This window comes from Nematostella vectensis, chromosome 10, assembly GCF_932526225.1.
Source record: "Nematostella vectensis chromosome 10, jaNemVect1.1, whole genome shotgun sequence".
Classification (NCBI taxonomy): Eukaryota; Metazoa; Cnidaria; class Anthozoa; order Actiniaria; family Edwardsiidae; genus Nematostella; species Nematostella vectensis.
In genome coordinates, this window is record NC_064043.1 from 11,106,374 (window position 1) to 11,122,763 (window position 16,390).

The following is a 16,390-nucleotide window of genomic DNA, read 5'->3' on the forward strand; positions in this document are numbered from 1 at the left end:
ACTAGCACAAGTACCTATTGGAATAAAGCAGGGGCGGATACAGGGGGGGGGCGGGGTGGATTCGGTGGATATCCACCCCCTTTTTTGAGTAAAAGTTGATTTGTTTGAAAATAAATGTCTGAGGGACGGTAGGTATCCTGTCAATTTTCCTTCGCCTGCTTGACTTTGATGACGCGACAAATACAATTCAGCGTGAAGTATTGTATTAAGATCTCATTGGCGCGAATAATCGAGACAAAATAGCGGCTGGTGATGAGCGACTCTTGCTTTAACCCTGCTATCTTCATTTCCTGTTACGGCGTAGAAGACAAAGAAGATTGCGAAGATCCAGTGGGATCAATTTTCACTTTTTTTCAAATAACGCCCGAAGCCTCAGTTCTGATGTTTTATAACTTTTTTCCGCTTCACGTGAGGCATTCATGTTAAATTTGTCGCCAATTTTTTTATTTTTATAAAGGCAGTTGTATTTCTGTACCTCCTCCATGAATAAGTTGGTTTTTACCCCTCCGACCCCGCCAGACGCCATGTTTTTGTGATAGAAGGTTCTGGGATGTGATAGTAACTTACGCAATGAACTCTGGGATACATTTTTGTCGCAACTGTCGCCTAGAGAGAATTTTTTTATATCTCTGCGACAGTCGTTTCTTGTCGCAGCTATCGCAACCGTCGCTCAACAGAGCGTTTCCAACAGCGTTTTTCGACGACAGTGGGGACAGTCGCGACTATATGGAGACCAGGCTGAAGTGTTTCTTATCAATTAACTCTTCTGTAAACAAAAAGTATAAGTGCCAATGTAGCACGTCCTTCCTCTGGCCAATAAGAGCAAAGATAAGCACGTGATCATTGATGGCAAAACTAGACGTGATTAGCAAAAGCGCTGCAGCCCTATTTCTCGTTCATTACCTGAGTGTTGGATACTGTTAAATGTCAAACAGCCAACCATGGCAGACACAGGAATGTACTTCTTCATACCTTTGGCGTTTTTACTGCAACAAGTCATTTTTACATCAGGTGAGGTATTGTTTTGTACTTTTAAAATCTTAAATGATTGAATCCCAAAAGTGAAATTCAATTATGAAAATCCGTATCGTTTGAAAATGAAGGGGTTTAAGTACAAATCGCTTAAGATTGGATAGCACGGCATAGTCATTCTTCTAATCAAATTTTATTAATATCAACACGTGATTATAGCAAAATGTGATTGCTTCAATAAGCTGTGGTGCAAACTACAGAACCATTTTTCCCTGCTGAGTATTTCCAATACAAAACAAAAACTCTTTCATACTAACCACATTTTTATTGAATCCTAAAAAGCACAACAGTGCTTACCATAACCAGAATTGAAAAGAAATATTGGATGCTATTTTTGAAGTCGTTGGAATAAGGAATCATCTGTAGAACGTTTTTTTAAAGAACAGTATTACTCGAGAAATTTAAGGCGTGTTCGTCGAAATCGATTATAGTCCTTAAACCGAAAGCCTGACATTAACATGCGTCAGCAGTAGTCGGCATATTGCGTCGCTTTAGCTTAATATCGGCTCCGTCTGGAATATACGGCGATGATTATTACACCTAGATAAGAATGTACTTTGTAAGCAAAAACCTGATAAATATACCATCCTCTTCGTTGTGTAAAAGTTCAATGTTACGGTTTACATGTTAACTGAATAAAAGCAACGTTTGAATAGCCATTTTATGTAATACGGTCATACAAGAAACATTTCAGTCTGAAATTGCTCAGAATCAAAGAACTATTTAGCTGGTTGCTCAGAAAGAGTGAAGGTAACATTCCGAAATCTTGCGGTTGACATTCCGAAATCTTGCGATTTGCGAGAAGAGAAGTTTTGATGTTTTTGTCAATTTCCGAAAATATTTTCTTTGGAGGAGGGGGGCACAGCCACGCCCTACTGGTCATTTCCCTGCGCAAGCTGGCCTAGTTGAAAAAATTGATAGAAACTAAGACCCTCTCAGATAAAGAGCTCGAAATAGAGTGGAGCATCGTTCTCCGATAAAGAACTTGCATTTCTGTGTCTATTTTGGTTTGAATTTGTCACTTAAAAGGTCACGTGATGTCTTAGCGCAAGTCCCAGCTTCAAGATTATCTTAACTAAAGACTGTCCGCTAACTAAGGACATTTGGTCCCATTTCCAACTGTACTTACTACGATCTGAAAAATACATAAATGTATACACCTATGCCAAATGTTGATTGACAAATGACAGTTTTAGGACCGAAAAAGCCCATGGATCCAAAGATATTTACTCCAAATTCAGAAAAATATAAATAAAACTTACTAATATCCATAAGGGAGCGGTCATTAATTACTGGGGGGGAGGTGGCCGGCAATTTTGCAAAACCCTGGGCTCAAACATTTTGGCGCCCCAATCAAATCCAAGCCCAAAAATCGTGACCCACACACCCCCCCCCCCCCCCCACCCACCTCCTAAACCGGACGCCCAAAAATTTGCACCTTCCACCACCTCCAAATTTTTATATTTAATAGTTATATCTCTTTAAAACCACATAGACTTGATATAAATACTGAGTGTAACTGAATATAACCTTAACTAAAATATAGATCAGCTAGCATGGCAATTTTGTCCTATTAAATTTCAACTGATTAGAACGGGCAGCTTTGTCTGTCAACCATGAGAGGGATTTTCAAAATTTATTTATATAAAGACAAGATTTGTAGCTGATCAATATGGAACTAGATATAATAGTAGGAAACATTGTGAACTGAATAAAATTTACATTTGAACAATGACTCTCTTGCTCAGTATTATATTTAAACCAGACTTAAATTCGGCCCCCAAAAATGTGACCCCCACTTTAACGAAAGCCCAAAAAATGTGACCTCCCCTAAATCGGCGCCCCAAAAAACGTAGCCCCCCCCCTACATATTTGCCCCCCCCCCTACCCACTAATAAATGACTGCTCCCTAAATGTAATGATTAATGGTTCTGATATCGCTTGAATTTATTTACCTTTATTTTCTACAAAAAAATACTACCCAAAAGCATCTTTCGGTCGTAGAACTGCCATTTGCCGTTTGCGCTGACAACCTCTACTGAAATAGGTGTAAATATACGGGCCACATTCGGGGGGTAAATCGGACTATTTTTTTTCCCAAAAAATGCCTATATCAATGTTTTATGCCTCTGGACGTCTCTAAATAATCGTTTATGCATTGCCAAGGAACTTGTGGAGACCCTGCATTGGGGATGCAGAACGGCAACATATCAGATAACAAAATCACAAACGAACGTAGAGCTACAATAGGCGATCAGGCCAGGCTTGATTACACGACCAAAGACTCATGGTGCACGACGAGACTACCTGGCCCTTTCATTCAGATCGACCTGAGGACCCCCCACATCATATGCGGCGTGGCTACACAGGGTAACCACAAGCAAGACCAGTGGGTGGAGAAGTTTTTGCTAAGATATTCATCCGATGATAATACCTACATCGACTACAGGGAGAATGGCCGAGTGCGGGTAAGCGACACATACCCCCGGGGGTCGGGGACTACAGGGAGAATGGTCGAGTGCGGGTAAGCGAAACATACCCCCGGGGGTCGGGGACTACAGGGAGAATGGCCGAGTGCGGTTAAGCAAAACATACCCCCGGGGGTCGGGGACTCTGATGCAGACTGGGGTGAGCGTCGGCAAAATCATTTTTAACCCTAAGGGATATAACTTTGGGTGTGGTGAACAGAAATTCTTACCCAATTAGCAAATTGGGTGTGGTAGAAGAAATTTTTAACCCCAATATAAGAGATAGCAGAACCAGAAAAAAAAAAACCCTAAGGGATAGCAGTTGGACGAATTTTTATACCCTAAAAGATAGGCCGATCAAACCCCAACCCCCCAGGTGGCCCACCATACTCCTGTCACTCTGCAAAAATTGCATGCTATCTGGTAAAATCAAATACACCTCCTTGTTGGACTAAAGATGGAATGATTACACTATAGACTAAGTATTGAATATGTGACAATTTACCCGCAGACATTCTATGGCAATCAGGACCGTGATGGGAAAGTCCATCAGATTCTGTATAATGAGATCGTCGCCAGATTTGTGCGCATCATTCCCCTGACCTTTCACGCAAGAGCTTGCATGAGGGCCGAGATCTATGGAGTAATAGTCACGCCAGGTAAGAAGATAGGAAATGACGTCACGGCATGAGGGCCGAGATCTATGGAGTGAAGGTCACGCCAGGTAAGAAAATAGGAAGTGACGTCAAGGCATGAGGGCCGAGGTATATGGAGTGAAGGTCACGCCAGGTAAGACGATAGGAAGTGACGTCACATGATGAGGGCCGAGATATATGAAGTGAAGGTCACGCCAGGAAAGAAGAAAGGAAGTGACGTCACGTGATATCATGACCTTTACGAGAGGTAAAGCGATGTGTTATATTATCCAGTATATATGAACATTGTACATGAACATAATCGTATCAAATTTTTGTGTGTATTCACCACACCACATCTGCAAAATCCTTGTGTGGGAGTCTCCGATGCACCGTTATCTTAAGGATATCTTTAAATAATTATCTTATATTTTATATCCCTTTTTCGAAAAAAAAAGCTTGTGGTAACCAAGCCATTGGCGTGACAGACGAAAAAGTGATCTCAGACGACAAGATGACCGCGAGCTCTTATCTCAGCGGTTTCATGCCTAGCCGTGCGCGACTTCACGGTGCAGGCGCGTGGAAGCCCGGCATTGGAGACTCTGGCCCCTGGCTTCAAGTCCACCTCGGCGCTATGTATCACGTGTGTGCTGTAGCCACTCAGGGGAGTCCCAAGGACGAGGCCAGGGCTCGTAACTACATGACCAAGGTCTCCCCTGACGGGAACGCCTGGACGGATATAGATGATGTCATGGTAAGATGCGTGCAGTCCTAATTTGATCTGATTATCGGTGAAGCGGCATTCTGAGTAATAGTTAATGACGCGCAGAAGATTAGCCAGATCTGTACCTAGGATTTTTATTGGGAGGGGAGGTACGAAATGTCAAAAAAAAATCCGGGGGGGTTGAGTTTTCTGATAAAAAAAATCAGACCACCCCGTTTTCTGATAAAAAATCAGAACATAGGTATTTTTATGTCATTGCAGTATTTCCACAGAATGTATTGGATTTGTGAGGGGGGGGGGAAGCTGCGAACGCACCGCAGCCCTCCCCCCCTCCCCTCATGGGTAGAGTACGGGCCTGATTAGTTAGGCCTCGTCTTAACATGTTTGTTTATTCATGCTATGTCAACCAGGCTGGGAATCGAGACCGTAACGGCGTAGTGAAGCACCCCGTATCCGCGGCCGCCATGTTTGTCCGCTTTTACCCGCTGGAGATAAGCTGGGCATCGGCTTTGAGGGTTGAGATCTACGGCGTCCAAACAGGTACGGGAAAACACGGCCCAATCCATAACCCAGAAATAAAATGCGTCGAGGGACACGCCAGGCCCTGTGGCTCGGCGTACAATCAAAACTTTCGTAACATGTTTGTATTACCGGTCTCCCCTTGGTATGGTGGACAATGAGAACAAGTTTCGCGCTTCATTTTATCCCGCTCTCTTCGCGCTAAAGTAAAACAAACGAACAAGATTAAGGATAAATTAAAATAACGCAATAACAAAAGCGCGCGAAAAGGCGAGAAATCGACGGTGCGCGAGAATTATTGCGCGCGAAAATATACTCGCTCACAGACTGTCATCAGCGAATACAATATGCTGGCTCATTACAGTACTGTCATGCCACACTCATAGTAATACTCTCTTGTATTAGCATGCTCGAACCCTCTTGGCATGGAAGATGGGCGCATCCCGGACGACAAGATCTCATCATCTTCCTCCAAACCCGCCTTCTTCTCAAGCAACGGCCGTCTTTATGGAGCCTCGACCTGGTGCAAGGGTGACACGCTAGACGGCCAATACATACAAGTCGACCTTGGTCACGTGATGACGGTGGTAGGGATAGCCACACAGGGGGACCCCACGGGAGATAACTGGGTGATGAGCTACATCGTGTGGTACAGCATAGATGATAAAACGTGGATTGATTACAAGGATCGGGGAGCCGCTAAAGTCAAGGTAAGTCACAATCCTTTCCTTGCCCTTGTATCACTTTTAGTTGGCAAAATGTCTAGAAATATGGGTTGATCCGGTCTGCTTGCGAGACTCTAGCTGTTATGCCCACTGACTTTGCTTTACCTTATCTGTAAGTTGTACTGTAATATCAGTTAGCGGGTTCAGTGATTGCCGTAATGAAAATATTTATAGATAATGTAATTTTTTTTGTCTTATTAGCCGATAAGATAAGGGAGAGGAAAGGTCAGAAAGCTACCGGCTTTATCAGATGGGTGCAAATTGTAAATCGAGGGAGGCGTGTTGTAAAATAAAAATATATGTGTATAATAGATATATAAAATATAAATATAAATATATGTATAATATATATGTGTTAATAAATTCGATTAATTCATTTATCTCTTCATTTGTTCATTTGTTGAGGGAGGCGAGGACAAACTTGATGTCAAACATTTTTTTTAAGGTTTTTACCGGCAACGAGGATCGGACGACAGTCAAGGTTAACTGGTTTGATGTTCCTGTTGCTGTGCGCTACATTCGAGTTTTCCCGGTGACCAGTCAAGGCTCAAGTTGTCTTCGAATGGAACTCTACGGATGTAAGAGCTGTAAGTACCATCTCAGCAACACAACAACTGCCGTGTTTGATTCGTTTTGCAGTCGCGTACACAGGGGGGTGCGCAGGGTGCGCGCGCACCCCCCCCCCCTCCTCGGCGGCCAAGAGATGGGTCATTTCTTATAAAGAAATCTTCAAATATTATGCTTTTTCTATATGACACCTATGACTGCGTACCCCTCCCCCCCTCAGCCAATCCTGTGTACGCACTTGTTTTGTCATGTCGTAATCTGTCTAGCATCCAAAGACAACTCAGGCCGGGTCAAGCAGGTGCCTTCCCCTATTCTTTATACGTACAATAGCTCCAACCCGCCTCCCACCTCTAATGGGTAATACTTTATCCGCCCCGATAGCCGGGTCGTGCTGTGCCTTTGGTGAGGTGGGCAAAGGATTATGGGTAATCAATCACCTCCTTCAAAGAAACCATTGCTGCAGACGCGTACACAGGGGGGTGCACAGGGTGCGCGCGCATCCACCCTTGGTGGCCAAAAAGTGGGTCATTTTTTATTAAGGAATCTTCAAATACTATGATCTTTTCATATGATACCTATGACTGCGCACCCTCCCCCCCCCTCGGCCAATCCTGGGAACACGCCTGTACTGCACCATTAAAAGTGTCCGTCCCCCCCCCAGAGAACTTGGCAAGCCCCTTGTATATCGTCCCCCACCCCCCCCCCCCCCCCTCGGCCAATCTTAGGAACACGCCTGTACTGCACCATTAAAAGTGTCCGTCCCCCCCAGAGAACTTGGCAAGCCCCTTGTATATCGTCCCCCACCCCCCTTCCCCCTCCCTTCATTCTGAAGACTGAGTAAGGGTCTGTTTGGAGACGATTTTTTTCATTGTTCCATACAGATATCGCCCTGACTGTTGATAGACTAAACGACTCGACCCTTCCTGCCAAGCCTGGGAGCCAAGTCAGCCTAGATTGTACCGCACGTGGGTATGGCGAGCAAATGGACTTAGCGTGGATTTGGCAGGACTTCGACATCACGGTTCTATCACGTGGTACTACCAGGACCTTCTCCCAGGCCACCTCTACTCTGCGGGTCAACTACACGGACGCGGAAGATGTGTTTAAGAGCTTTTCTTGCCTAGCGCCTTCTCCAGGAGGAGATATACCGTGTAGTGTTACGTACAGTTGTTTTGCGTCCTACAAGGAATTACCTGGGGGTACCATGAATAGTAGTGGGGTGTCAGTCAAGACCACACTCAGTAAGTCTCGGATCTGTCTAAAAACGTGCTGTCGGTTGTAAGTGCTACGGAGCATCCCCTACATGTCTGTTTGTGGGGTGTTGGTGACGGATGGGGGAGGGGGAGAATAAACTCTTCGAACAGGAAAGGTGTTCAAGATCAACCTTTTTGCCATGTTCTTCGAATCCCACCCCTGGCCAATGCTTTAGGTCAGGATTTTTTGCGAGGCAGGGGTTGGAGGGATTTGTTTACCCTTAAAGCGGACCTTTCCCTTTAGGTAGCTCGTCCTAACTCGAAGTGGTATTTTAATATCCCCTCTTGCAATCAAGTGGGTAAAGTCGTGCCACTTTTTTTCTTGGTTATAGTGAGGACGGAATGTAATATCTGATTTGTAACCCCTATGATGTTTGTGGTCGAGATTCTAGTGTCCAAAAACAAAACCTTTCTCGGGCGCACTCTACATACCTGAAATTTGATGCTGATTATGTCTGATGCTTGAGGTCTATGATCTTTTAATTGAAATACTTTGTCTTTGGTGTATGAAGATGAAAGCAGTGTATATCTCATAACGTTTTAAAACATTAAAAGCAATTGAGAATGTCGATCTGATTTATACCTTTTTTAACCGCAGGACTACCAGGCGTCCCATACGGCCTCTCGTCACATGATGTTAAACCGCGATCGATAATCTTCACTTGGAAAACGCCGGCGAAAAAAGACGGCGAAGGCTCCGTCACGTCTTACAAGCTGGAGCTGATGACAACAGGAAAGATTCTTAACACAGGACGAGGCGATCTTTACCTGAAGGTGGACGAGCTGTTGCCTTATAAGGAATACAAGTTTAGAGTGAAGGCTGTCAGTCAGCTAGGGGAGGGGCCATGGAGTGCTGAGGCGACAGTGCGGACTAAGCAAGATGGTAAGAACACATGTTAGACGGAAAGAGGGGAGGGCCCCTAGAGACTTGAGGCTACAATATAGTACGAGGCAGAGACTTGGGGGAGTTTAGACAGGGGAAAGAGCACGTAGTAATTAGGTTACAGTGCGGACTAAACAAGATTGCAAGAACACATGTTCAACTAGCGAGGGAGGGATAAGATATGAAGAAGGGCCGAGAGAAGGGGAAAAGTATAGCTGGTATATTAACCGGATAAAGCATGATGACATTTTTATCAAGGTAGGGAGAGAGGGGGAGGGGTGTCAGGGGACATGGGAAGGAGAGGAGGTTAATGAGATTAGCTACGACAGGGATACTTGATGCCGTGTGCCGCAAGTTGCAATGGGGGGGAGGATAAAGAAAGAATACATCTATATAAGTCAGGGATGGAGCCCTTATACAAAACTGTCTATTACAATTTCCTCTTTACTCCTCGGTCAGGAAAAAATATATTTTTTCTTTTCCCTCAAGCTCCGAGTGCTCCACCTCAAAACGTCACCATCTCCCAATCAGAAGACGGTAATCACACCATCTCATGGCAACCAATCCCTGCCGAGCAAAGCAATGGCATCATCATGGCATATGAGATCACGTGGATACGGACAGCCAATCAGAAGACGCGAGTGCGGCGAGCGGCAATGTCATCTGCTGTGACAAGTGACACGTCATACACTCTGACAGACCTTCCTTCGTGCTACGTCTATAATGTCAGCGTTCGCGGATTTACAGCGGCTGGACAAGGACCATTCACTCGACCGATACGACTCAACACAAACTGTAAGTACGGTTCTAAAGGACTTTGGTATTGGCGACGCAAAACAAAAAAGAATACATACAATTGACCTGAGATGGCTAGTACTTTTGCTGGAATTTGAAAAACACCTTTTTTCATCAAACAGTGACCGACTGACAATAAGCGCTTGTGTGTGTTGTACTTCTCTATCTAATTGGATGTACCCGCCAGCTAGTAGTACTGTGTACAGGTATCTCATGTTTACCAAACACGCCTCACCTACACAAACACCTCACAGGTCCCTACTTGAGAACATTTGGCTGAATAGGCCATTCCAGCTGTATGTTTGCGCGCGCATTACCATAGAAACCTACCTCAACTACCAGAATGCAGCGCGCGCATTTTCAAGCTTGCACAAAACAAAGCGCGCGCTGCATGCTGGTAGTTGAGGTAGGTTTCCGTGTCGAGTGCGCGCGCATGCTTATAGCTGGAATGGACTATCAGACTAGATTTACTCACGCTCACAAAAGGGTTCGTATGCTGAGACCTTTAAGTGATTTCCTCTCTCAGATTATGGCATACCAAAAAAGGTTTCTGTTATCTGGACGATGCACGAGGAGGCAGGGTTGAGCTGGACTAAGCCCGACCAGGAAGGACCTGGTATAATCAGTTACAAGGTACAGAGTTACATACACCAATCCACAAGTCCGCATCTCTTGTAACTAGTCCCCAACTTCCCCTCCACAGCACCCAGCCACCGCCTCAGTCCTAATTCCCCCGCCCTAATCCTAATTCCCCCGCTCCAGTCCTTATTCCCCCGCCCTAGTCCTAATTCCCCCGCTCCAGTTCTTATTCCCCCGCCCCAGTCCTCATTTCTCGGCTCCAAGACCAAGTCACACTCCTCCCCCCCCCCCCCCCCTTTCCTAATTCCCCCCGCCAGTCCTTATTTCTTCCACGCCAGTCCTTTTTCCCTCACGCCAGTCCTCACCTCTCACCTCCCAGCTCCGTCCCCAGTCCTCGTTTCCAGTCCTCATTCCTCAACTCTCAGCCCCCGTCCACAGTCCTCATTCCACATAACCCTGTCCCAAGCCCTCATTCCCCAGGCCCCGCTCTTCCTTCCACTGTTGATTATAATTTCAGATAGATAGACCTAAAGATCTACGGAAAACTTTTCTGTTGCCAGTTAGATAAATCGATAAAAAGAATTCTCCTTCATATTTTATTTTGGCCATCAGATTTATGTGTCCGGCGTTAAACCCTATGACCGGACATTCAACCACTCACTGACGATACAGCAGACAAGTATCATCACCGCGTCCACCCTGACACGCCTAGTCCCGGGAACACGATACGAATTCAGGGTACGAGCCATGACGGAGTGTGGAGAGGGGAGATATAGCGAGCCTGTGAGCGCGGATACGGCTATCGACGGTAAGGAACTCAGCGATCCAGTGAGCAACTCATAACTGAGGTTTGCTCATGACGAGTTAATGGCAGGATCGAGAAGCACTTTGGTGGCATGGTGCAAAGCCCGTAAATTTCTTGCTCTATTTGCTTTGTTATGGAATATGTCAAGTTATCCGCCCATGTCTGTATTTAATGAGATATTCAAGTCCTAAGTGGATCAAAGTCTAAAAGATAATATACCGTTTATCTGTTTTAGACCCTCTGGCTCCAGATGTAGGAGATGTGCTATTAGTGAATGAGACAGAAGAAGGAAAGGCTAACATTACTGTGTGGCCAGCGCGACAAAGGAATGGGCCTATTAGGTACTTTGAATTCCACATCATTTTTCATCATCATTGTCATCCTCATAACAATCACCATCATCTTCATTTATCATCACAATTATCACTTACATACAAAATTATCATAACTACGATCATGATCATCACTACTGCCATCATACTATAAACATCACATCCATCATCGTCACCATTATAATCCCTACCATCACTTTAACCATCATCACTACCTCCGCCATCATCATCATTACACCATTTCACCAGTAGCGCCACGAAAGTAGAAATAATTGAAAAAAAATCTTTTTGCTATTGATTTTAGTTTTTACCAAGTTCTGGTGGTCTCGCATGACGGAGAGTCCGTTATCAGTTATACAACCGCACAGCTTCCGTTCCTCGTTGTCGGAGAAGCAGGGCTGAACTTCACCCTTGGTGACGGACGCACATACGATGGCGTTACTAACACTCCGCTCGTCAAAGGGAGAACCTATCGCATATATGAACGCGCCATGACCAAGACGTCAACGGTAAGTAAAGGAGTAATAACTGAAACCCTATACTAGATGGTCAACTGGATGAGGATGGACCAAGTATCTGTCAGTGTGGTATCCCTTAGCGAGAACCTATCACATATATGAACGCGCCATGACCAAGACGTCAACGGTAAGTAAAGGAGTAATAACTGAAACCCTATGGTAGATGGTCAACTGGATGAGGATGAACCAAGTATCAGTCAGTGTGGTATCCCTTAGGGAGAACTTGACACATATACGAACGCGCCATGACCAAGACGTCAACGGTAAGTAAAGGAGTAATAACTGAAAACCCTATATTAGATGGTCAACTGGCTTAGGATGGACCAAGTATCAGTCAGTGTGGCATCCCTTAGGGAGAACCTATCACGTATATTAACGCGCCATGACCAAGACGTCAACGGTAAGTAAAGGAGTAATAACTGAAACCCCTATACTAGATGGTAAACTGCATGAATATGGACCAAGTATCAGTCAGTGTGGTATTCCTTAGGGAGAACCTATCACGTATATGAACGCGCCATGACCAAGACGTCAACGGTAAGCAAAGGAGTAATAACTGAGAACCCTATACTAGATGGTCAACTGGCTTAGGATGGACCAAGTATCAGTCAGTTTGGTATCCCTTAGGGAGAGAACTTATCACATATACATATACTTATCACATACGAACGCGCCATGACCAAGGCATCCACGGTGATTAAAGAAGTCATTGCTACTGAGAACTCTATCTTTAACGGAAAACTTGCTGGTTATGGACCAGATATCAGTCAGCGAGGAATGCCTTAGGGAGAACTTATCACATATACGAACGCTCCATGACCAAGACATTCACGGTGAGTAAAAAAGTTATAACTGGGAACCCTATCTTGAATTGACAACTGGCTGGAGATGGACCAGGTATCAATCAGTGAGGTATCCCTTAGGAAGAACTTATCACATATATGAACGCGCCATGACCAAGACATCCACGGGGAGTAATAAAGAAGTCATTGCTAGTGAGAACTTTATCTTAGATGGACAACTAATAATAAGGTAAAATAAACAATTATTTTGATCTTTATAGAAAACCTATATCGGAGAAGAAGCTTTGATAGCCAACATCACAACTGAAGGTGAGATGTGATATCTGTGACATATTTACGTCATGCAACATTATGTCGAGTCACGGTATCGCCACTTCTCATGTCACGTCATCGCCAGACTGTGTCACGATATTGCCAAGTCATGCGACGGTATAGCCCTGTTATGTTTGTATCCTCTTGATTTCACCTTTTGCGTAATTTCATGTTTTTCCAGAGTATGTGACAATCGCGCCTGCAGAACAGACCGGAGGCGGAGTTGGACCGGAATTGATAGTCTATATTCTAGTCCCTCTCGTCATTATTGTTCTGGTTGTCATAGTGATTGTTTGCTTGAAAAGGTACTTAATGCATTGCTTAAAAATTTTCAATAAAAAGGAAAGGCAAGGTTTTCGATATCCGGGTCTGACTTTATTGACCGTTTTGAGAGTCTGCGTGCAATCGCACCAGTTAACTCCCGGGGGATCGACGGAAAACTCAACCAATAAAAGACAAAAGAATCTATTAGAATCAGCACTAACAGGCCACCCGCTCTAAATCATCAGCCACATGATCGGATAAGCCACCAATAATCATCGGAGATTGTTACGTAATTGACCCGAAGTGAAGTGGTGCGATTGCCGCTTTAACAATGTGTGGCCAGGCCAGGCTACCATGGACAATTCGCTGATAATTTAAGCTTTCTTTAATCTAGTTGAATTATTTCAAATAATCTAAAAATTACAAACTGTTACTTTATGAGAGAAATCAATCATACTTAATTGTTTATCTATGTTTGTAGGCGAAAATCCTCAAAGAAGTCACAAGATATGGCTCTTTCAAGTATGAAATATCGTCCGCGTAAGAAGAGCTCCCCATAACACTAATGGAGGCGATCGCCCACCCCATAGGGGTACTAACAAGTGCGAGAACTTAGGGGTGTTCCTCTCCCCTGTTTGTCTGTACATTAAGGCTTAGTCTAGTCGCCATTTTATTCATGTGCCGTACGAAATGTAAATGAATATAAATGGTATGAAACAATAGACTTCGTTTATTTGCATCTGGAACGCTACATTAAAATAACGGCGTCTAAACTATGCCTCAACCCTCGGGTCAGTACGCAGCTCTTACAAGCTGCAATTTGATTGGGCAAATGAACAATATCCGCACGTCGACACAAAGAACGAGAAGAATAGAGACAAAAGAACTCCTTTGTAGAACGAAGATAATAGGAGACAAAGCAGCTGCGTACTTACTCCAACCCTCTGTACTCGTATGTAATGATATTTGTTCACTGCCCATGAAGACAGGGTACCCCTCCCAAAATATTTGAGGTAGGGAAAGGCTTCCCCTAGGGGCCTCTCCCTCACCAAGGAGAAGGGAACCCTACTTGGTAGGGGTATCCTCATGCCGGCACGTGCACAGGGGGGTGCGCAGAGTGCCCGCGCATCTCCCATCCCCCTTAACCGCCAAAAAATGGGTCATTTCTTATTGAGTATGCGTCAAATATTATCCTTCATTCACAGGATACCTGTGAATGTGCCCCCCTCCCCCCTCGGCAAATCCTATGTACGTGCCTGTCATGTGAACCCCCCTATAGGGCACTAGTTTATTTCTCTTGTCAATAAGCAGTGGTGACCAATATGTTTTGAAGTCCTTTTTTTTTGTTTAAGGGGATTTAAGTTTTGGCAAAAATGACAACCTACCTACAGATCTAGAGGGTTCTTTAAGACCGCATTGTCACTGTAAGAGAGTACCTTGCTCTCATTTGTTATATATTGATGCAAAAGATAGGGACACCACGCCAAATAATGGGGCACCATTTTTAACCTCTTTCCAAATTGAAATGGAAATAGGGGGACACTCTGAGCGGAAGTTGTATATGAGTGCTTATGTTTCGCTTTACGGAAGTTCTACAATAACTTTATGCTTATGCTTAAAGCCGCATTGTCACCAGTTTACTTCCGGTCGATTACGTAACAATCTCGATGATTTTTAACGGAAACTACGGTTAATATTTCAAAATTGTATAAGCAGTGTTTCTTTTGGAAGTTTCTTCGAGGATTTGGCTGATAATTTAGAGCGGATGGCCCGTTTTATAGCGCAGATTCTAATAGATTATTTTGTCTTTTGGTGGTTAAGGTTTCCGACGGACCTCCGGAAGTAAACTGGTGACAATGCAGCTTTAATGTCAATAGAATCAGTCAAAATATCTTGGAAGCATGTTGTAATAGGGGATGAGAGGGGGAGTAATAGAGAGTGGATCTTAATACAGATTTTATGGTATGTGGATAATGTCTATTATGTCGTTGATGTGCGGTAATTGTTTGCAGACACGCCCAAGCCCACAGACCTCTACCCTTCCGACCCTTGACGATCATCTAAGTGACAGCAAGCATGACGCACAGCAAGAGAGGAGTATACATTGAAACCAAATCCCCTGATGAGTGGGCAACCACGAACCAGGCTTATAAGGATGGACCAGTAGTTTCCGTGTTTAACATTGGAACCTTCATATAATGGACAACTTAGGAACTGAAAATGTGTGCGCTTAGATGGTTTTATTTGTAGAGTTTGACTAGGAATTTTAAATTGGGACTTATGTATTCTCTCCTATTGCCATATACTTTTTATTATTCTTTATACAATCTACGCTGAAAACAAATGGTTGTGGTCTAAATGAATAAATAACGGATCACTAAGCTACAGGACACGGACACAACAATAGCCAAAGCCAGTTCCATAGCCAAGAATGAGTGGACATTCGGGGGTTAGTTTTCTTACTGGCGCGGCGGCCTGGTGCCGACACGGTTTGTGAGCGCCAAATTTAAATTCCATCCTCGGGGACCCAGGGCGTCGCGGAGATCGGGCACACAGGGAGCGTGGCGCGAGAAAAAAACAGGTCGAAAGACTTTCAAAGCTCTTTCTTTATCGTGCCGCGGGCTCCCTGTGTGCCCGATCTCCGCGACGCCCTGGGTCGCCGAGGATGTTTAAATTGTTAAAGCGTAGCGAAAATACAAAGAAACGGGCAAAAATGGGTCAAATTGGGTCTAGAATAGTCTCCCTTCAATTTCTCAAAAAGTATTTGGAAAAGTCAAACTATCACAACGGAGTATGTTACTAGAAACATTCCTTATTCTAAATATATCAAAGGTTGAATTTTACGTCTTAACACCGTGATGGAAATCGAGGTTAGATTTTGAAGACTTTTTTTGCGATTTTTGTATGGGATTTGTTTGTTTTTAGTCATTAGCGCCACTTTGAGTTAGGTTTACTCCTAAAACTTCAAACCGGTACTAAAACATCACAACGGATTATTTATCTAGGATCTCTGTAGTCTGTTTTAAGCCCAAAATATAAGACGCGGGCCTTTAACATAAAGGTGGAAACTAAGAATCGTGGATATTAATCAGGCGTAATGAGACAAAAGCTCATTTCGTATTCATTTTGGCAGCAGTGAACTCCGCCTCCAGATGTCTCATGGGAACACAGACTAA

The 16,390-nt window shown here is 44.2% G+C and overlaps 1 protein-coding gene across 4 annotated transcripts; it reads left to right on the top strand.

The window, feature by feature from the left end:
• Positions 1-139: 139 nt before the first annotated feature.
• Positions 140-15,604, top strand: LOC5519171 (receptor-type tyrosine-protein phosphatase T). Of its 4 annotated transcripts, none has more exons than XM_032364048.2 (18): positions 140-1,011; positions 3,199-3,500; positions 4,012-4,159; positions 4,594-4,889; positions 5,270-5,399; positions 5,784-6,088; positions 6,549-6,690; positions 7,552-7,911; positions 8,522-8,806; positions 9,296-9,601; positions 10,128-10,234; positions 10,793-10,988; positions 11,221-11,326; positions 11,622-11,826; positions 12,899-12,947; positions 13,132-13,255; positions 13,696-13,816; positions 15,227-15,604. In XM_032364048.2, the coding sequence occupies exons 1-17, from the start codon at positions 942-944 to the stop codon at positions 13,772-13,774; spliced, it is 3,210 nt and encodes a 1,069-aa protein (XP_032219939.2). In that variant the 5' UTR covers positions 140-941; the 3' UTR covers positions 13,775-13,816; positions 15,227-15,604. The 4 variants fall into 4 exon arrangements, with proteins under 4 accessions (XP_032219939.2, XP_001639140.3, XP_032219937.2 ...); XM_001639090.3 differs by having other exon boundaries at positions 13,696-13,806; XM_032364046.2 differs by having other exon boundaries at positions 13,696-13,754.
• The last annotated feature ends 786 nt before the right edge of the window (positions 15,605-16,390 follow it).